Source organism: Apodemus sylvaticus, chromosome 3, assembly GCF_947179515.1.
Source record: "Apodemus sylvaticus chromosome 3, mApoSyl1.1, whole genome shotgun sequence".
In the NCBI taxonomy this organism is placed as follows: domain Eukaryota; kingdom Metazoa; phylum Chordata; class Mammalia; order Rodentia; family Muridae; genus Apodemus; species Apodemus sylvaticus.
In genome coordinates, this window is record NC_067474.1 from 125,584,035 (window position 1) to 125,606,734 (window position 22,700).

The 22,700-nt window shown below is 43.4% G+C and overlaps 1 protein-coding gene across 3 annotated transcripts in view; it reads right to left on the reverse strand.

The window, feature by feature from the left end:
* Nucleotides 1-1,439: 1,439 nt before the first annotated feature.
* The window catches only part of Elavl4 (ELAV like RNA binding protein 4), an 84,131-nt gene continuing 62,870 nt past the window's right edge, over nucleotides 1,440-22,700 (reverse strand). The window contains exons 3-7 of one of the 3 annotated variants that reach the window (XM_052176996.1): nucleotides 20,008-20,111; nucleotides 8,192-8,345; nucleotides 6,532-6,757; nucleotides 4,831-4,869; nucleotides 1,440-1,767 (exon numbers count right to left, since the gene is read on the reverse strand). In XM_052176996.1, the coding sequence (XP_052032956.1) occupies nucleotides 1,440-1,767; nucleotides 4,831-4,869; nucleotides 6,532-6,757; nucleotides 8,192-8,345; nucleotides 20,008-20,111 (851 nt within the window). Of the gene's footprint in view, nucleotides 1,810-4,830; nucleotides 4,870-6,531; nucleotides 6,758-8,191; nucleotides 8,346-20,007; nucleotides 20,112-22,700 lie in introns of all 3 variants that reach the window. The other 2 variants (XM_052176997.1, XM_052176998.1) reach the window with 2 other exon arrangements.

Consider the following 22,700-nt stretch of genomic DNA (forward strand, 5'->3'; position numbering starts at 1 on the left):
ACGATAATATGCTTCTTCCCAAAGTTTAAGTAAACAAACAAGTAGTCTAGCCAATCTAGCTATATTTGATCTTGGCCATAGGCATCATCACACCTGCAATTAAATAAATAAGTGTTTCAAGCAACATAAACAGTGTTTCAAATGTACCCACACAGCCCAGTTTTATCAGCATGGGCTACAAAGTGAATTAGAAAATTGCTTAATGAATATAAAGCAAATGTATCTTTTTTTCCCCTCTCCTAAACACGTTTACATTTAACTAATACTAAGATATGTAAATAATTTTGTAGCACCTACTGCTCAAACTAAGGAAGTTTTAGATTAAAAGGAAAATGAATCTTTTTAATTTTTGTTCTGCTGACATCCCATACTGATGACTTAAAGAAAAACTGTCTTTCAACTCATCTCCTTGCTTTTGGGTTTTGACTGTGGGGAACTGTGGTACCCTGGGTAGAATGAACACTCCTTTCCCCTAGCAATTAATATTTTTTATTATTATTACATGCTATGAAAAGATATGAAGATCATCTGTTTATAGCCCATCCTTCAAAAAACAGTCTACGAATCCAGTTTAAAACACACATCTTGATCTCTAAAAAGTTACCAGTGCAGTATGAACGCGACAAAGTTGTCAATTTCCCCTAAATTAGCCAGTCAAAATATTTTTTCTCAAATCCAGATTCTCTTGTAAAAATTCTTTATATTTTATAAAAATAGATTTTTCTTGAAACCCATTTTCAGCAAAGAGACCACCTCTTTGGCAACAATGTTAATGTTATTAAATTGTTAATGTCATCAGGTACCCCCTTTCCCCGTCCCCTAACAGAAGACTGTTTTAGTTCACATGATATAAAAGAAAAAAGGAAAAATAAAAAAATTTGCAAAAGTTTTTTTTCATTTTTGCAATTTTTATTATTCCTCTTTAATTTGTGTGGGGGGTTTTCTTTTTAACCAATCTGATTGGATCAACATTTTGACAAAAAAGAAAAATCTTTTTTTTCTTCCTTTGAATCCCATTACTTTGTAAAAATTGTTTGTTATTTTTTTGTGTTTTTTGTTTTTCTTCTTCAAATGAGCGAATGGTCATCTTAAAAAGACCCACCTTCAAGGAAGGTAGTAAAGTTAGCTGGCTGGGTAAAAATCCCTGCACATTGCTATCTATGTATATTATATTCAACAACGACAGCTATGAAAGAACATTCAATGCATCAAAGGTATTTTTTTGTTTTTTTTTCTTTTTTTTTCTAAGCATTATAAAATCCTTTCCTGGTACACCTCAGGATAATCCAATGTTTTAATACTTAGGCAACGCGGGCTTATAAAGTCCATGGTTGAATATAAGCCTTGGAAAGTTTGTCTCTCTCTTTTGTGTATGTGTGTGCGCGCATGTTTTGTTCGTATATATTTATATATATTTTTAATAGGTAAGGGTGAGAAATTCAGGACTTGTGGGCTTTGTTGGTTTTAAAGGAAACTTGCAACACTCTGTCTCCCAGGCGATAACCATTGAGGCTGGCGATGGCCATGGCTGCCTCATCGTAGTTGGTCATGGTGACGAAGCCGAATCCCTTGCACTTGTTGGTGTTGAAGTCACGGATGACCTTGACGTTGTTCACTGCGCCAAAGGGGCCAAAGAGCTGCCAGAGGACACTCTCATCAGAGTCAGGGGACAGGTTATAGACGAAGATGCACCAGCCTGTGCCTGTGTGACCAGGGATGTTCATTCCCACGAGACTTGTCATCCCGTCAATGGTGATTGGGGAGAACCTGGGGGGACAAGCAGAAGGGGGGACTGGTCCAGACATCAGTCTGACCATGGATGACACACAGATGCACAGACACAGACACGGGGCAAAGGGCTGAGTGAGTGTTTGCAGGAGAGTCTTCAGGGTTTCAAAACCAAAATGCAAAAGCTAACATCTGTGACATTTCTTTCATTAAGATAGATAGCTAAGGCCTGTGCATGCCTTAGGAAATGACCAAGTCATTTCCTAAAAGCCACGAGAGGCCCCCACATCAAGGCTTTACACAGTTCTAACAGTCTATGTTCATACATTGTCCCACCCTGAACCCTACCCGGCCATAGACTGTGAGTTCTCAGGGAAGGGACTCTGGTTCATCCATTCTAATGCTGGGTTTATTCATTCAGTAGAGTGCATACAGGCTGTCATAGACAGTGGCCCATAGAAAAAAAATACATGTTTATTGATTGAGTGAATGACAGTTTTGATGTCAGTGCTTAGAAAATGTTACTCTGTTACCTTTTAGGAGATTAAGAGATACGCCTAGAAGGGCTCAACTGTACCATCATCACAGCCCCTCCACTTACATCTGTCAGAGACCTCTTGGTGTCACTGAGGTTGTAAATACATGAGGAGATATCTTATTATTAACCAGATGAGGGTCTTGTGTTCTATTCAGGAGTTATTCATGAGGGTTCTCCCATAGAACTGGGGCAGTTATAATGGATAACTACTCCTTGATACTGTATCGTCTCAAATCCATTACTGAGCAATCACTGGAACAAGACCTCAAGTGGTTTGTGAAGTTTTAAGTTTTGAATTCCTATACATTAGAAAAGCATAAAAAAACTCTTTGCTTCAGTGAGACTATTGAATTAGGTTAGAAATGTCATGATTTTTGTTTGTTTAGAATTGAGAAGGAAAAAAATCTTTAGATTTTATTCACTGTCTGATAAAATAAACCCACGTGGCATTTGTAATGGAAGAAACAGTTAGGGTACCAGAGTCTATGGCAGAACAGTATTGGCAATATTTTGTTTCACCCTGAACTTTGGCCTATTCACTGATGAGCAGATTGCTTTTCATTTGGTTGGATTTTTTGAGGGGTGAGGGGGAGGAAATGGGGAAAGAGGAAGTCCAAAATAGACAGGGGTATGGGACAAAGTGCAAGTTATGACTATTTTAAAAAGTTAACAGACACTCTTGGAGGTTTAGAAGTCATTAAAATTTCACATTTAAGTAGAATTTAGATAATAATCTAAAGATATGCTATGAAGAACAACTCAGTAGAATTTTTTTCTTTTTTCTTTTTTTTTTTTTTTTTTGCTACTATTCAACAAACCAAGTTTCTCTTTTGCTTAAAAACTAACAGTAAAACAAAAGCAAAACTCTTTATGGTACAGATCCTTAAAGGGGTAAAATGACTTAATTGTTATTTGTATTAATTTTAAGGACTGACTTAGAAACTATTTCTCCTTCAGCCTGACAACTTTCCATTTGTGTGCACAAAGCAACCAACTACTTATTATAAGGCCAAGATCAGAGACAATAAGGGGGTTTTAAGCAGGACTGCCACTCAAGTTGGTGATAATTACCTGGAACACTAAAGTTGGATGGAGGCCACATCCAAATCTTGATTTATTAAAAAGGAGAATCTTGTTACTGACTAGTGCTGGCTATGCTTGATTGGGCTGGGCTGGACTGGATTAGACACTGGATGATGTGGCAACACATGTGTCTTGCAACCTTTTCAACATAGCATCTCATGCTAATTCGCCAATGTTAAAGAGCAGCAAAGATATGGATTAGAGCTAGGAAGATGCAGTGTGCCGGGAACAGGCAAGCAGTGTGTTAGACATGTGGAGGTAAGTCAGTGTCAGCATCGCCAGTGCTGGGACTGGGATTTAAGAGGATGCTGCTATCTCTGCAGGTGAAGCTGCAGTCAGCTTACCCCCTTCACTGTGTGGTAGTTCTCAGCGTCAGGGTACTCACCATGCATAGCCAAGTGGTGAGAGACCTGGATAAAGTGGGGGTTGTGCTGGTGGCTATTTAATACCGCACCCCTTTCCCTCAATTGAGGAAGGGGTATTAAAGAGCACATCTCTACTGAGGAGGAAGATGAGGATGCTATTTATGTCCCTGGCAGTGCAGTGGAGCCTCTCAGGTCACATATGGGCACCTCACGGATATAGTGAGATAACCCACCTAAGTTCTAAGGCTCTGATTTTGGGTTGGGCCTGGAAAACCTTTTGATTATGTTCAGAAACTCTCAAATCCTTGGTCCGTTTTCAGTCTACAGCCTCATAAAAGGGGGGCTTTTTATTCTTTAATAATCTTTAATATTCTTTATAGAAAATAAACCTCAAATGTAAGCCCTCCCACACATATAACTGAGAGAATACTCATAATAACAGCTGAAACCTGTAATAAAAGAAGCCCTTGGTTGAGGTGCACACAGATATACTTCATTCCCAAGATGTGCCTCGAAATGCACAGAGGTGGGGTCAGAGTCAAAGAAGCCATCCATGTTTTAATTCATGATTTGGCCAAGGCTTATGGTCCAAAAATAAAAAAAAAAATTCCTACTGAAAATCACAAGATTGTCAGCAATGATTAGCAAAATATTCTAATTTTGATTTGCTGGGATCTGCCCTCTTAAACTGAATCCTCATAAGAAATGTAAGACAGGTGCTTGGCAAGTCTGCAAAATCAGCCAGAAAAGTCAGGGCTTTCTCCTCAACGGAAGGCACACAGGACTAGATCAGATCACCCAGGACTTGGTAGCTGTGGCACCTGAACCATAGGGAAAGCCCACCTGCAAAAATAATAATAAAAAAAAGAAAAAAGAAAAAAGAAAAAGGAAAAGAAATAAAAAAGAAAAAAGAAAAAAGAAAAAGAAATACATTTTTGTGTGCCCCAAAAGAAACAAAATCAACCAAGATTCAAAATTGAAATTAAGAATTTGACATGTCGGTGGAAGAAAAAAGAAAAATTAAAAAAAAATAAGTAAAGTTAGTGAATTAAAAAAAAAATCTAGCCCCAGTCTGTGCCAACACGGACATCTGGCAATCTGTGGAGTTTTAATTACCTCTTTACGCCATAGGCCATATTAAGCAAATTGTCCAGCCTGCAAAGAGAAGGAGGGTCTCTGGGTTAATGCTTCGCAGATGGCAAGTTCACTCAATGGAACTATTAATAAGAATGCTCCATTTTCAAAGAAGAAAAGCTCAACAACTTTCCCCACTGCTCAGGAGTCTCTCCACGGGAAGTTCTCTCTCTTTCCTCTTTCCAATGGCAAGTAATACATGTCCAGGTCAATGCTAGAGCCTAAAGCAGGTGTCGAACAAACCCTGTTTTCTTTCAAGGTCTGAATTAATTCATTGTTCCCCTACCCCAGAAAATTTGTCCAAATTTCCTTTTATGTCATCTGAAACTGTTAAAGCTGGTGACTTTCTTACATTGTTTACTTTTTATTACAACTAAGCTTGTGAGCAAAGTTCTCTGTTTCAGGTTAACAACACATCATCACAGACTACACGTAGGAAAGGAAACAGATCTTTTCTGTTAGTCTAGATGCTTTTCCTAAATCTGGCCACACATATACAGTTTAGGAGGCAGGGAGATTTTGTAAGCTAAGATTAAAAAAAAAAAAACCAAACAAACCAAAAAACAAACAGACAACCCCTTCCAAACAGCTTACTATTTACAGCCTCAACGCACCTCCCAGCAAAATGTCATTATGTGATAATCTTCCTCCAATGCACTACTTTACTTGAGGACAAGCTATTCACACTATGGGGCAGGAGTCACCATAGTTTCCACCATCAGGAGTCGGCTGGAAAGGCTCTTTTACATAAATACTACATGCACTTCCACACAAAATAGAAATTAAGTGGCTCAGGCCCTTCATGAAATCATTAACCATTTCAGGGCCATGGGGCACAGGAGGACACATGAAGAGACCAATTTCTTCCCTCACACTAGCCAGATGAATGGCTACTATTACACAGAGAAGGACCTATTTTCTCACGCGAGGTTTGACAACGAGAAGAGCCTTTCATTAAAGGGAAGTTGCTACGTGGCAGAATAAAGTAATCGCTTAGAATTTACTAAGGGGAGGTCAAGACCGTGCGTCTCCCCTGCACAACAGAGGCTGGTTAGAATCTTACTCCTGGCCTGGGAAAAACTAGCCTTGCAAAAATGTCCCACAGGGAACTTGTCTATTTGAACCAAGGTCTTGCTGGTGTTGGGTCTCCAAAAAATCACTAGTAAGGGATGGATGAATCTTCCTTTTCTTCTTCCCAGGGTATGTGACTTAACAGAGTAAAGATAATATTAAAGAGAGTCTCTCCTCCCCTGGATTCCAACAGAATTACTTAGGAAAAGGTGAGAGCAAGCCACTCCTGGCAAGGATCTGCCCTTGGTCTACCCTGCCTTAAGACCAAGCTGCTGCATATGGCTGCATCTTAATGATCAGCTCCACTGAGACAGACTCCGCTTGTCTGGCTAAATACAGAGATTTTGTATATACTAGTGAATCTCAAGTTCACTACATAGTCATAGTGACAGGCTGGCAGAGGGACAGGAAGTGCATCTAGGCTCATCATTTGATTTTATAGAAGTGGAAAATGATGCTCTGTCGAATTGGCCCACAGTGATGGCTTGGGTGGGGCAGAGGGAGTGTGCTTTGTTCTGTCCTTCAGAGCTATGGGCGCTCCGGCCCATGCTTCATTCCATAGTGGTGTCTAAGTAGTGGCTAGTAGGCTCCTTCCTTTGCAGGAATGCCTACCTGAATCTTTGAGCCTGGTGGTGGAGAGGGCCTGGGTATCGCCTGTTGGGGGACTGGTACAGCTGGGAGAGCAGGGCCTGGCTGGACTTCTGGCTGGGGTTGTTGGCAAACTTCACAGTAATCGGTTCTGTAGCACCGCTGGGCTTCTGGCCATTCAGCCCTTTGATGGCTTCTTCTGCTTCAATCCTCTTATCAAAGCGGATGAATCCCACCCCTCTAGAGACCCCTGGGGAAAGAAAAAGAACATTTGTAAAGAGTGAACAAATGTATCACTGGGAAGTGCCCTGTGGATATTTTGCAGACTCAAGCCACCTGTGAGGCCAGCTCCCTGAATATTTGTCATTCACCAAAAGGCATGGGTGCATTTCTACCAGCATTGCTCTGGACAGACGCCTCCAGAGCAGAGAGCACAGGGCTGTTTCCCTCCAGGCCTTCACAGCTGCCCTGTTCAGTCCCTATCCACCTTTAGTTATTGTGCCTCATGTACCACATAACCAGAATTGTCATTTATTTGAAGAGCAACCTCTGACCACACACTGCACCCTTTAGGTACATAGTCTGAGCCTCTTTTGAACTCTTTGAATAATGCACTTTATATCTGACACTTATTCTTTGTTGTCTTAAACAGGAACAAATAAAACCTACAAATTACCTTTCTTTGCTACATGTAGATAAAATCCAGACTTTTCAGGATAGCAATTGTTGCCTTTGGCAATCTGGCTTCAAATCTCCTATTGAAATTCACATCAGCCACACTGACTTGCATTGAACAAGTCATATTCATTCTCAATATTCTACCTCAGGATATCCCACCTTCTGCATCCAGACTACTCTGTTCCTTCCTTTTTGCCAGGAAACTGCATCATTCTCCAAAGCTCTGTTCCAAAATTACCTCTGCCATGGGGCCTTTCCAACAACTACTGCCAGGCACAGTACACCTTTTTCTGAGCTCTCCTGGGACAGCACACAGTCCCTAGCAAGTATCTGCCATATTGGAGTCATGTGAAAGCAGGCTCTCTGTCTCCTTTATCCTTGGCTTGGAGTGTCTCTCTCTGCACAGTGTTTGAGGCAGAATCAACACCAGTGGGAGTTGGCAGCATGAATCAAATAGTAAGCATCTCAAATTGGCATCAAATTAGGCATAGACAAGACAGTGTAATGGACAGTGTAGGCCAAGCTACCTTATATCTCTTCCTGAGATGCTGGTTGGGTTTCTTTCTTATGGACAAAGAACCCTGGCACTAGAAACTCAGTCCATACCTCTGCACTGTTGACTAGTTAGTGGGAAATACGACTCCCTACTTCAGATGATTTCTGATGTGTAGAATAAAGCAGCTTGAAGTCTCCTCTAGTTCTTCCTCACTGTGGTCTGGAGCTAGAGCTGTACATATAGTTACTTTCACACACTGGTTGGAGGCTGAGAGAAACTTTGAAGGCCACAGAATACTACTCCCAACTTGACACCCAAATCTTCCTTTACAACTCTGCCGAGTAGTTTAGCTGTGGAGACTCTGGCTTCTCAAGAAGGCTCATTCAGGTGGTCTATGTACAAGTGTCAGAAACCTGCCTGTTCAGGTTATAAACCCTCACCTTCAACAACCACGGACCTACTTCTGTAGGTAAGAGGTACAGGGACATTAACAACAAGGAAACACTTAACCTGTGACTTGATCAACCAGGATGCGTGAGGTGATGATGCGACCGTACTGAGAGAAAAGCTGCTCCAGCTCCTTCTGGGTCATGGTCTTGGGAAGGCCACTAACGTACAGGTTAGCATCCCTGATTGAGGCCGAGCTTGGACGGGCGTAGGACACCTGGGAGAAGGCGAGAGATGCTAAATGCATGACAGGTACTCAGGGAGGAGACTGAGGTAATAACCAAGATGACAGTTCCTTGTTTGTCCTTAGGACCCATGGATCTTGTATAAGAATAAGAACAGGAGAACAACAAGAGATGAACAAAAGGAGAGTTGTCGACAGAACTTGAAACAAACGCACAGATAAGGGTCTCTAAGTGCAGAACAAAATAGCTACTGTATGGCATCTGTTAAATGCAGAACTTCCCACGCATGAAGTTCTGAAGATTTATCTCCTGGATGTGGGAGTATAGATGATTTACTGTATCCAACACATAATAATCTTTGAATAAACCAAAAAAAAAAAAAAAGGCCCTGAAATTCTGTTCTGCACATTTCTCTCTGTGCCATCCTCCCCACCCCCATTCCCTATCCAAAGCATAAAAGCAATCAGGTTCCCTGTAAGATTTTTTTTTTTTATGTCCCATCCTTTGTGTTGCTCCAATCTGTTCCCATGAGGTCTGCTCTCGCTGAATGACAAAGTGCTGGTGAAATGGGGTTGAATGAACATCTGCTTGTTAAACTCGATATGTGACCTTGTTGTCACATCTGCAAGGACCGATTGCCTCTAACTTCGAGGCAGGGCAAATAGAACCACAACAAACAGAATGGGGGCATGGTAGACAAGGAGGAGGGGAAGGATGGTGGGAGAGAAGAGAGAGCCTCTGTGGTGCTTATAATAAGCTTGACTTTGTAAATTTCTCCTCCCAGATCTCCCAACTGCTGTTTTTTTCCTTCCCAAAAAGCTAACACAGAGTTGTAAACAGATCTGAGATTCCATCTGCAAAAAGCCAAATCTTCAGCAGTACACATAAGCAAAGCAAACCCCAGCAGTCATTAATTTTAGACTTTCATTTACTTATTTATTTATTTTTTTAAGAAAACAACATCAGACATTTGAAATATAATTTACAGCTAGTCTAACAAAAGCACTTTCCTGCTAAAGCTATTTCTGGGGCGGTTATGGCTCAGAACGGATGATGAAAGCAGTCATTTTAGAGTACATCTGACAACGGTGGACAGGAAGGGACCTAGATGCCTTAGCATTTCTCAGCTGGCAGTCTTATTTAATCTATACGACAGATCCAGAAGACCCACTAAATCCATAAGAGTGAGAATGCGTGTATGGCTGTGCGAGTGTGATTATGGGTACACATGAATGTATGGGCACACAACTTTGACATTAGGAGCTAACCTTGAGCAGCAAAGCTGGCCTTGTTTGTGACATCTTCAGGCAAAGAAAATAAGTTCAGAGAGAAGATGAAGGGTGGGCAGACCCCCTTCCTCATGGAGCAGTCCCCCTTTCTATGACAGGGACACTAGGTCCCTTTATGAGTTCTATACCTAAATATAGATGTTGACTCAACAGAAAATGAAGTGAATGACTAATCTGCCTCGCTAGCCTCCTCTCACTGATGGAGCCAGGCAGCTTCCTTCAGTATCTACATCTTCTAGAAAATCATGGGTGACCTGGGGGCCTCTGCACACGCCACATCTTCTCAGCACATGGCAGAGAAACACAGTGACCTTTACATGGTGGGTCTGTGTGTGCATTTGAGGCCAGGGAGCTGAAGGATCAGAAGCTCCATGTAAATATCTGGACAGGACTCTACTCCACAGAAAGTGCTCCCATTCTGTTGGGGCAGCTAGAGCTGGGGTCTAGAAAGTGGCATGTTGAGGCAGACTCTTGGGCAAAGGGAGTTGGCACTGGAAAGTCAATGTCATAATCAAAACTTATTTTTCCCAAAGATGATCTTGAGGCAGAATCTCAGCTGAGATGGAGAGAATTATAGCCACAGAACCCCAGAGACCGTCCCAGGCCCAGGGCAGTGGTAGATCTGAAGGGAAGCAGCATCTGGGATATTCTATCCCCATTCTAAGCCCTGTTTAGTTTTTCTCTTCTATTTAGAACCACAGCTTATTGTTATTTTAGCCCTTTGTGCAAGGGACCTCTGAGGGAGGACCAGGCAAAAGTGATTGGGAAAAGATTTGCCCAGTGTTGCATCCAAATGCTCATCCTCAGACCTAAAAAGTTCAACTTCTTCTCTCAAACATTTGTTAAACTCCAGCAGAAGGACTGCAAATGTCAGGCCCTCTGCTAACCTGAAACATGTCCAGCAAAATGTTGACCTTCAGCCCCTGCAGAAGGACTGTACTGGTGGCATGGTGCCCCTCCTGATCTGGCGACTTGGAGCTCAGGGCTCCCGATGTTGGATGCTATAGACAGTGCCCTGGGAGAATTTCACTTGCCTCGAACCATCAGGATCTTGCTCATTTCATTCATCTAGGATCTCTGATGGGAAGATTGGCATTTCTAGGTCAGCGCAGCTCTTGTTCTAGACAAAGCTGTGAGTGAAGAAGCCACTCCTCTTTGTGTGAGGGTGGCCCAAAGGCAGGTGACTGAACTGTAGACTGCACACACAGTCTTGACAGAGATTTTCAGCATTTCCACATGCTCCAGATCTCTCTTCCTGTGAGTTTGTTGTCCCCTTACCCCACTACAAAAGGACACAATAGCAACAAACTTGGGAGCCTAGATGCTAGAAGTAGCCTTGAAAATCTAGTGGGGGACCCAAGAAAGGCTCATCTCCCACAGACGTTTCTGAGAACAGGAAGTTCACATCGTCATGAAGATCCTACACTACCCTTGGCTACCACTGGCTGCTGCAAAGCTCTTCTTTGAGGCCTCAGGAACATCCTTCCTGCTCTTATGAGCCTTCATCTTTGACAGGTGCTAGTTAGAGTGTTAGGTAACGGCATTTTGAAATGTTTCTCCAAAGTGTAAACTTATGTTACTTTAACTGAAATTGAGATCCCAATAGAGAATAGAAGAAAGATACAGAGCTTAAGAACAGCTTTAGTGTTGGAGAACTTTAGGAGTTCTATTCCCTTTCCAGATGTGTGACTTTGTACCTGAGAGGCATCTTTTGAGTAACATAGCTCAGAAGTTCTCTAAAAGAGCCACTTGCATGTAAGATTCCTAGGTGCAAAGATTGGCCCAAAGTAAGTGCTCAATAAACCTTGACTTTGACATGGTTGCTATGTAAACAGGCCTTATTCTAGACACTGGGGAGCAGAAATGTATACAACAGTCCCTGACATGCAGGGCTGCAAGTCTAGCAGAGGAGACATGCACAGCTTCCTTTATTATTTGAAGATCAAGCTACAGATTTTTCCCCAGCCTGTTGTAACACCCTATTCTCTGAGTGAATACAAACTCCCCAGAGCAGGCAGGTCCCCAGGGAACATTCATTCTAAAGAAACCAGGAAAATGGCAACAGAGAGCAGACTCTGGGGCTGCCAGGGCTTCTATGAGCAAGCCCCCCCCCCCCCCCAGGGACCTGTAATCCCACCTGTGGGGGCAGGGAGAACAGAAAGCAGCCAGCTGGCTCCTGAGAACCACAGCTTTGCCTGTGAGGACTGGTTTACCTGTGTGCCTGCGGACTCAGTCCTCTCACAAACAGGCCAGGTGTCTGCTTTTGTGGCTCTAGCCTTTATGCTCCTCTGTACCTGTCACCTGATACAGACCATTCTAAGAAAAATCCTGGGGGTAAGGCCTCAAGGTAACATCTCAGGTGCAGTTTGATCCTGTCACATTCCCCCCACCCCCCAGCTCACAGCTTTCCAATGTGTCTTAAACACCTAGCAATACAAGTCTGGATGCTTTACCTAGGCATTCAGAGCAGTTGGCCCTGGCAGCTGGCCTAACCTCATCTCCCGCTGACCTCCACATGCACCCTTACGCCTTAGTTCAGACAAAGACACAGTCCCAGGTTTCTGGATACGTATTGACAGTTTCTACCTCCACGCCTTTGTTCTTTGTGTTTGATTATCCTCATGGTAAAATGAATTCCCAATTCCCTTCTAGGCCTAGCCATGTCCTCCACGAGGCCCAGGTGTACACGGCGCTTCTTTTCATGGCTGCTACGGAAGTGTCTGTCTCCATGGTCACCGCTGCCATGCCCTATCCCCCACCACAGCCATCTGTCCCTAACACTCACCTCCTCCATCAGGTTGCGCATCACAGTGGTCCTGGCACACTCATTTTCCACCTGGTTTCAAAGCCTTACTAGGGCAGGAGCTCAACTGAAACTGAATGTATAATTCACTTTAGTGAGTGGATTTCATGCGCTTTCTCAGGTGTTGACGCAAATGGAAAGAACCATATCGTTGGGGAGTATCTAAGGGTATCATAAGTGTACCTGAGACACAGCAGGCCTATAGTAGCTGATACACAAGAGGCCCAGAATGTCTTCTTAGGAAGGTTGTGATGATAGAGTCATGTGCCTTGAAACTTCTTTTTTGTTTGTTTGTTTTTTTGTTTTTTTAAATCTATCAGACTGGGGTGGAGCTCAGCCATTAAAGGCTAGGTTCACAACGAGAAAAAAAGCATTAGACTGTCACAGGTGCATACTTCGTACAAGGCTCTTTATGTTTGACTGGGTCCTCTAAACGGGCGAGATGTGAAAGAGGCTTCTTGTCATGATTAGGGGAAGAACTCACGCCAGACGTGCGGTGGAGCACCCGTTTCCTCTCTGCTAAATTGTAGCTCCTGCCTCCTGCTTCATGGAAGACTGGCAGGGGTGTTGCAGCCATCTGGAAACTCCACACTCCTTCCTACCACACAGGACTTCTGAGTCTGCTGTCTGTGTCTTAGTGAGAGGCAGATCCACTCTCTTTTAGTGCATTTCCAGAACGGGTGGGACAGGGGAAGGGATCGGCCCACTCCTGCTCTGGGTCTCTGTCACTCACCTCAGGGGTACTCTTACTTATCTTTATCCCTGGGAGCATTTGTTGAGCACTTGCTGCAAGCCATGATTGCTAACACACGAACCGTCATTATTTCCATCTTCCAGACGATGGATTCCGGTGCAGTGACACTAAGTACTTTGCCAAGGTCACACAGCTGAACTAAGACAAACTTGAATATGACTCAAAGTTCTGGGATCTTTCCACTGGGCCACACCAACCTGGACAGTGAAATAAAAACTACATTCTTGGCACAAACTGTCACTGTTCTTGGGAAGGTACCAAGTTGGAATGGCCATGCTGTAATATTTTATTAGACTATTAGATCTGGAAAGGACCATCTTCTAGAGAGGACATACATTTGGAGAAGGAAAGTGGTGCCCAAGGTCATCCCATATGGTTTTATAGCAGAGCTGGGGCTTGACTATGGTAACTCAGGAGTTCTTCTGAATGGAGAAAAAGGGGAAAGTCAAGGAGGGCTAGGTGCTTTATGGTCCTTAACAGACAAGTCACCTTATTCACAGCCTCATGAGTACTATGTAGAACTATTTCTTTAATCCTCAGGGTCAGAGATGTCCTAGGCCAACATCACTTCACAGAACTTTCTGGGATCACGAAGACATTTGATGCCCATAATGTCCGATGACAGTTACTGCTGCCACAGTTACTGAGTTCTCCCAACAGTCTGAATGTGACTAAGGAACGAAACTACATAATTAACTCCATGTGGAGCTAGTGGCTACTACACTGAATTGAGCAGCTTCAGGCCCAGAAACAATGCTGACTTGTAGCATCTCAGAGCTAGGAGGGCAAACATAATGCCTTAGCCTCACTGCAAATTTTTTTTCCCCAGGAGAATGGAACAGTAGCCATTCAGGGTAAATATGTGGGTGCATAGTTCGCCATCCATCTTTGTTATTTACCTTTGGACAACATTCAAATGTCAGGACTCTTTAACACAGGGGGATGAAAATGGAACACATGACACCAGGAAGACTTGAGGCAAGGAGGTGCACCCTTTCCTCTAATATGGAGATATAACCCTACCCCTGGTCCCTGGCTGCGTAGATGTGTGGTTATTTTGAGGAGCTCACATGACACCATTTGCTTCTTTTCCCCTTACAAATGCTCTCAAACCCCACCGAAGCCTTTCTGAAAACTTGAATGCGCTTCCAACATGTACCTGACCAGTTTTCTTTTGTAATCCAGACCCAGGACCCAGAGAATGACCTTCAAGATGCTGGGATGGTATCAAGTTCAGTGACCTGAGAAGGCAGAACCATTTCTATTTCCAACCCCCTATATCCCTGTATCTTTATATATTCAAAATAACTAATTCAAAGAAAGTTAACGGGGCACCTGAAATCAGAGCAGCCAAATGCATTCTCCCACTAAAGAGCAGCAGAGGTGGGGGCTGGGGGTGGCTGGTCCAACTGGGCATCTCCAGTTTCAATGGCATAACTTTAGTCTTTTTGTTGGGGATTCAGTGACCCAACACCTTGGCTGACCTTGGCAGCCAAGGGCTCCTGCACTCTCTGAGATTCAGCTTTGATGGCAGCGGTAGTGCCTTTTTGTTATTAACAAGATAAGGGGAGGCAGGCTATTATTTCTGGGTGGGGTGATATCCGTCAGCAAAAAATGATCCGCTAACTCTCCAGGAAGCATTAAGAGCTGTGATAGGAGAAATAATTGCTTATGCCGAGTGCAAAGAAAAGATGCCTCAGCGGAATGGAGGCCTTTAGCAAGGCAGGTGGATAGCTGAAGAAACGGGGAGGGAGGAGGCGCTGCTGCCCAAGACCTCTGGCAAGAGAAAGGAGCTGGTGAAATGAATGGGAACCTGCAAAACTCAGATGTGGAGAGATCCCCAGAGGCAGTGCTAGTGCGGTTAGGAGAATAAAGAGAAACTGTTGAAATTATTAACATCCTTACAGGAAAGGAGGAAGAACTAGCCCACTTCCTCCCCAGAGGAGAAGGGAGGTTCCTTCTGAAGAGCTCTCTCCCCCAGCAGCCTCTTCCCTCCTTGGGCTCTCTGAAGACCTGGGCTGCTGCTTAGTGATAAGGAACCTTTTTTACTTCCCACAACTGTAGCTCTCAGGGGCTCACTCGAAGTGACAGAGGTGACCCCTTAATCGGAGACTGGGGCTGAGATTGCTCACACCCTAGTTTGCACAAGAGCTGTGCTCTAGAAATGGTTATACTTTTATCATTTGAATAAAGGGTCATGCAATTATGTAAGGCATAAAGTCATTTATAAACATATAATTCAATGAAGAAAAACCCCAAATATAGTCACACATACATACACACACACACACACACCTTCTATATTATGTAGGGAAAAAAAACCTCAAACCAAATGCAAACCTCTTAATAGTTATTGGTCAAAATCTAAGGCTGATAAACCTACCGTAGCACCCTGCAAGATCCTTGGGGAAAGTTAAGTATCAATCCAACGCCTGCTTGGATGACTACTGTCTTGAGAACCCTTTCTTTCTTCCTTGTCCCTTCTCCTCCTTTTGCCCCTCCATTTGGCTATGAAGCCTTGAACTCATATAACCTCTCTGCCTCAGTCTCCTCAGAGCTGGAATTAACATCACACTCAGTTTCAGTTCTGTTTGTTCTTAATTAATATGACAAGGAGCTGAAGCAATGGTAACCAGATTCAATCCAGCATTTCTTAGTAAGAGGCTGAAGTGACAGGGTAAATTCAGAAGGTGCTCTTTCAGAGTCAGCTAGGATGGGTGTCAGTTGTCAAGGAGTATCAGGGAATCCTTTTGAAGGACCCACAGATCTCAGTTTTGGGATATTCTCAGAGTCTTGTTGGAGACAAGCAGGAAAAAAAATAGCAAAAAGAACAAATAGCGCCCCAGGTCCCAAATGAGGTAAACTACCTCCCCTGTGGTGAGCCATGGTCCATACCACCCTATGGCCCTTGAAACACTTGGACGGAGAATTTCCAGGCCATTGCCGCCTGAGGTTCACTTAAATGGAAGGCCTTAGGCCTGGAAAGTAAGGGCTCAAGAAGTTATTTAAAGTCCAGTGTGTCTCCACAGTTAATGATGGCAAATGTTCTGAACCATAAGTCCATCTATGAAGAACCCGAGAGAACCACATAACTCATTATTTGCTTTTTATATCTTCTAACCACACCAGGGAATTAACCCTTGTCTGTGCGGAGCCAAACTCTCCACCCACACAGCTCACAGGGCTCACATGCTGCTCGGCAAACCAGCAGCTTGCCTTCCCAGCACTGAGGACCCACTGCCAGAGAATTATTTTTAAAGCTTTTTAAAAATATTCCAACTGTCATTTATCTACTGTGTGATCCTGGGTCTGTCTCCTGAACTTCTTCGGGCCTCAGTTTCCTCATTAGCATAAAGATGATAACAGCACATCTTCTTACAGAGCTAATTTTAGAAACGGAGCTGATGTGCGTAGTGGCAAAGCATGTGACTCCCAGGACAGCTCAAAGGTTAAATGGTGACAAACATTTAGAAAGATTAGAATCCTATAGGGCACAAAGTAAGCTAGTGTTACTGTTGTTTGCCGCCATTTCCTCTCTGGTTCCTGCTTGCATGTGCTAAACTGACAGCTGTGTGGCTCTAGGCAGGACACTTTACCTCTCTGGTCTCACCTACCCGGTCTCTGGTAGATTCCTCTCCCTTGAAAGAAGTCTAATCTAAAGATCAATCTTCTGGAATTCCCATTCACAGCTACTCAATGCAGGCCCAGTCAGTCATCACACCCTTCCTTTGCCAGAGGTCTGTCCAGGTTCTTCACCTGCCCTCAGTGTTTGTGTGGTCCCTGTAATTACAACCTCTCGAATAAAAGAAAAGTGGCTTATTTTGTTGTCTTTGTGGATGGACGCCTCCCGCTAGTAGCCAGGTAACGGGAAATTCACTGATACCTCCCAAAAGCACTGATGTCTCTTTTAAATCTCAGGGTCATAGGTAAAAGACTGATATCTGAAGGTCAACTATTATGTTCTGCTTGGTTTTCCTTCATAATTCATTCATTGGGAGATCTGACATAAAGAATATTTAGATTTCAGTTCCTATTGAATAACCGATGATCTGAATTAAACACCTTCAGCATCACTGTGGTCATACCATCATCATCGTCATTACCACCATCATCATTGTCTTCATTATCATCATCAATGTCATCATCACCTCATCATCATCACCACTACCACACCACCATCATCCTCAGTAGACTACTGTCCTTTCTGCCCTGTTAGTTCCCATTACTAAAACTATCCCGAGTGTGGCAGTTAACCATTAACCTTTACTGTGTAGGGGTTAATTCTTGACTTTTTGGCACTAATATTTTTGTATATCATACCCAAAGTGCTGTGTTTTCTGGGTTATCAGAAATGTGACAATAAGCACACACTTGACCAAGTCTGTCAACTTGTGCCAGATGGTCCCAAGATCTCTGTAATGCACGCTTCCAGAGATAATAGGTGTGGGTTGTTGTTTGTGTCATTGTCTGTTTTTGTTTCCAGATTGACAAGCTATCTACTCTTTCCTGGGAGTCAAGAGTAAAGAAATAAACCTCATGCCACTTATCAAAGCAAAGGTAAACAGTGGCCTGAAAGTCAAAAAAAAAAAAAGGCAATTTTAAGAAATTAATAAATGATGAGACTATTAACACAACACATAAGAGGCTTTCTCCTTTTCTTCCATTTTACCTTAAACACTGTGTCCCTTTAGGAAATAGAAGAAAAGTTAATAAAGGAACCTATCAGTCAAACTTAATTTTTTGTATGGCAAATAAACGCCTTTAATGAAAGGGCTGAAATTCCCAGGTTTGTACATTAAATTTTCATTTGTAGTAGAGAATGGAAATTATTGATTCAGCAGTGGTATCACGCATTCTGAATCCTGCAGTGACTGAGGAGCCCACATTTCCGCCGGGTGCAAGTGTGTCAGCGGCATTTCATGCAGGGGGAGGGGGCTGGGCGGGAGGATGCAGAGAAGGATCTGGATAGTGGGGGAGGAAGCCCAGTGAGCAGCGCCTCACAGAAAGGAAACAATCAGCGTTGCTCCTTGTCTCCAAGATCCACTTAGGTAAAGCATCTGAGGACAGGATGGGCTAAGGGGACTACACTGATACTAGAAAGGCTGGGTCCAATCAGTCTTTGGGGGAAACCACAGGGAACTTAAAAATAAAAAATGATGGTTGATGATTTGATCCCAAGCCCTGGGGAGAGGGTTTGGTGTTAAGAAAGCTGCAGAAGATAGAAAAGTACCTTTCTCAGTTCAAGGTCAGCGTGCCCACCCAGGGAAAAAATAAACATTCTAACGCTGAACCTGATAACACACACCACACACACACACACACACACACACACACACACACACACACACACACACAATCAATCAACCCCTCAGACAGCTCTCAATGTGACAAGACCCTCCTCAGAGTCAGGAGACAGGAACACGTTTCTTGACTTAAAATATGAAAATATGTATATTTCTTTTGAAAGAAATTAATCTTTCTGCCTCTCTGAGGACTATGCCATAATTAAACAACTTTTATTTCCCCCTTAGAGAATTCCTAGGAACTGATGCTAACCTTGTCGGAGGCAGCTTAAATCAGGCTTATTTCATTTCAGGGTCTTTGTGTCCTACACAGACAGTAGGAGATCAGAGAAATATATATATATATAATATATATATATATTATATATATATATAATTTTTTTAAGGAATAATCTAAACACAATTGCAAAAATAAAGCTGCTTAACAAAAGAAAAACAATCATGTAACGGGCTCCAAAAAAGAGAAAGGCTCTGCTGTTTTTACTTCCTTCCAGTGAAGATTATCTTATACTGCTCATCTCTTCTGTAGCCTGGATGTCAGAAAAGTAGTTTTGCTGAACTCAAAAGTTCTAGTTTTGTGTGTTCCGATGCAGAGAGCTGGTGCCATCTATAGATTTCCATTCTGGGAGAGGTTTCTCTTTTGTCCTACTTTGCGTCAGACCTGCTGTCATGAGGATAAGAGCGCCCAGGAGACACTTCCCTGCGGTTTAATAGGCTATGAAGGATGGGACTCATTAATCGCCTGGCAGCTGCCCCTAAACAGGATGCTGCCTGGAGGTGGGGAAGACGGGGAAGGGAGGTGAGGAGCAGGCAGCTTCATCCAGGGAGGAGATGACCACCACCACCGCATGCCCAAGGCGGCAACGTCCAGTCGGAAGGGAGCCCATTGCAGTCCAGCCCCAGAAACCTACCGAACTGGCGGAGCAGCCTCAAGGCTACTGTTTTCTGATTTACAGCAATGATTCTTGAGATGTTCCCTGGTCACCTAATTATTTTTAGACTGTTAGATTACTATTTTTGTTGTTCCTTTACTATCTTTTCATCCATTTAACTGGAGCTCTTCTTTCGGCATTGCATTTGTTTACACTTGATGTTTCCCAGCTCCCCAATGGAAGGTTCCTAATAACCCATAACTAAAAGTCCCACTGCTCATTTCCACGCACGAGGTCTCCTGACTTGGATCTGCGTACTCCCCATCCTCCTCATGACCCACCGCCCCCAACACGTCATACCTGGGACAGCTTTCCTGCCTCGGTTTCTTCCTTCAGCTTGTTTCTGGCCATTTGTGCAGAGCTTCAGGCTTGAATTCCAGACCCCAACCTGACTTCTGGATTATGGTCGTCAAGGCTCCTTCCCTCCATTCTTCACCCCAATTTTACTATTTTGTAACGGCTCATGTCCCTTACTTAACAGAGTGGACAGTGACTGTTCTTTGATTAAATAAAGAATATCACTACTGGATCCCACCAGCCTGGGCTTATTAGACCCACAGACTAAAATGTTACCAGGGCCCCCGGAACCGGAAGTCGGTGTGTCGCCTCTTACCTTTATGGTTTTGGTCTGGAGTCTGAGTCCATTTAAAGTGTTGATGGCTTTCTCTGCATCCTTTGGATCAATATAGTTAACAAATCCATACCCTAAACTCTGTCCTGTGGAAATATTCAAAAAAGAGAGACAGGAAGACAGAGAGAGGGGGGAGAGGGAGGGGGGAGAGAGAGAGAGAGAGAGAGAGAGAGGGAGAGGGAGGGGAGAGGGAGGGGGAGGGGGCGGGGTAGGGGAGGGGGAGGGGGAGGGAGAGGGAGAGGGAGACGGGGGTGGGGGAGGGGAGAGAGAGAGAGCGCTCAATATCTCTGCAGAAACCACACTTCCCACTGTCCTATGTTAAAACCCTCCTCTGGTCTGCTCTGGTCTGGGATCTCTTTTCGTTTGGGTTTACCCTAGGATGAGAGGTTTCTAACTCCAACAATTCTCATCCTGGGTATGGGGCTTTGAACTCATAGGAGTTCTCATCATCCAAACTAAAAATAGTAAATGCCCTTGAATAGTCACACCCTACATCGACAAGGGGCAGGCAGTGTGAGCAGGAAGACCGAGTACCAGGGAGTAGAAAGATGGCATGCACAGTTTAAGAGACTTGCACAGAGTCTTGGCCATTTGGGTCATTTTGGAGGGAAGTCATTTAGCATCCATTTCTCCCAGATCTCTTCTCTGGCGACACCAGCACTTACTTAGTGAGATAATGCACATAAAATGCCTACCAAGTACATTGCCTAGACTGTAGTAGGTGCTCAACAAAGGACAGTTATGCTCTGCTCAGTTCTGTAAATTGAGACAAGCACTAGACTCAGTAGTTGTGTCTATTGTCTTAGTTATGCCAGCCACACCCACACTCGGAGGGGGTGCGGGGGGGGGGGGGGAATAGCCGGATCTGAGCAGAGAGGACTGGAGACAGTATTAGTGAAGGATGCAGGCATGGCCAGAATTTAGAGCAGTTGCTACAAATCATTCTTTGCCCTCATCATCCTGGGAGCCAAAGAACAATAAAGAAAAGGAAGGGCAAGGGTTTCTTTTGGAAAGAACTGAGAAGCTTCTAACACACAAAGGGGAAAGCGTAAATGCATTCCGCAAAGAGGATTTAGCTACTTTAGGCGGAGATGATATCAACTTGTCTACAAAGAGGTAGCAAGTGACAGGGCTCCCCCCTAAGTGAAATAAAAATAATGTACTTGCGATCGTGCCACTGATTATAAATAGTCCATCAGCTCTGCCATGTGTCATCAGCCAGAAATATCATTAGGAAACTTTACATTTTCTGACATACTCTTTAAGAAACACAGCGCTTGTGGTGGCTGCAGAGCCAGCCTGAACTTCTCAGGCAATGTTATTGATTTGTGGGTGGCAGCAGAGCCGAAGGGGCGGGAAATGACAGGATGTCATACGTCAGGGAAGACATTACATAAAGCTCTCTTTGGCATACTGGGGCCAGGGCTGGGAGATAATACAGCAAAAACGCCTGCCACGTCCCGGTGACAGGAGCCCATTTCAGCAGCCAAAAAACTGTTTCCAACAGCTTCTGTTTTGCTGGTAAATGTCTGTGTTTGTGTTGGTTGTAGGAGGGAACCTGGGAAAACAAGTTGGGCTCTGGATCAGAAAATGGGTATCTTTTTTATTGTTATAGGACAGAAGCAAAGAGAACAGAGAGGAAACTCAATGACATTTGCTCATCAAGTAAAAACCCCAAATGCCAACGTCTTCTGTTGCACAGCAAAGACAGGCAAACTTTGCTAGACAGGCTCATCACCAGCCAGAGATGGTGCCCTATGAAGGAGGAGAGATTGTGAAGCCTGGGGCACTCTCCAGCTGCTGTGACCTGTGACCCTTTTCTTTTTGTTTTATTCTATAAATTTATATGTCTCTCTTTCTCTCTCTGTGAGCGTGTGTGTGTGTGTGTGTGTGTATGTGTGTGTGTGTGTATGTGTGTGTGTGTGCGCGCGCATATGTGTGCGAGTGTGAAAGAGAAACAGAGAAAGAGAGAGAGTTATATTACAAGATCCTGGTACATGTTCTTGAAATGCCATTTTGCAAATACAAAAATACAAGAGACTAATTTCATTGGCTTAAAAATGTAATCTACCCTAAATTTGTCTCTACCTCATCAAGCCTAACTAAATTCACCTAATTAAATCCATTTTCATCATGCAAATTTCTCAGTCGTATTTATCTTGCATATATAATATTCCTATAATCACTTTAAAAAACTAGTCATGTACCAAGTTGAACTGCTTCTGAAGAACATTTTAAAGCAATTATGTCTATGGCCAACCTGCTGTAGGAGTTCTAGGAAACCAATTGAATGGGTCATTTTCTAGCTTAATATAATTTGCATAAAATTAAAATAGAATATAAAACAAACAAACAAGACCTTCACTGGTTAACTGCTAACAGTAGACCTGATCATCCTGAAAATTTTCTATATTCTTCATGATCATGAAATACATGTATGGTGCATGTTCCCATTATTCTATCCTTCTTTGTTAAACTACTCATATATTAATGGCTATTAAAATATGTATAGTGAGTTTAGGTTTTGCACTCTAAATTTAAGTTTTAGATTTTTGCTTCTGGAGGAAGGAAAACTCAGGCTTAGGTCCCAGGAGGTTCTGAAGGTCAAGTGAGGGAAAGGTCTCCAGTCCAGCAAGATGCATGACATCAACCCCCCAGCCTGGATCATCCCCAGG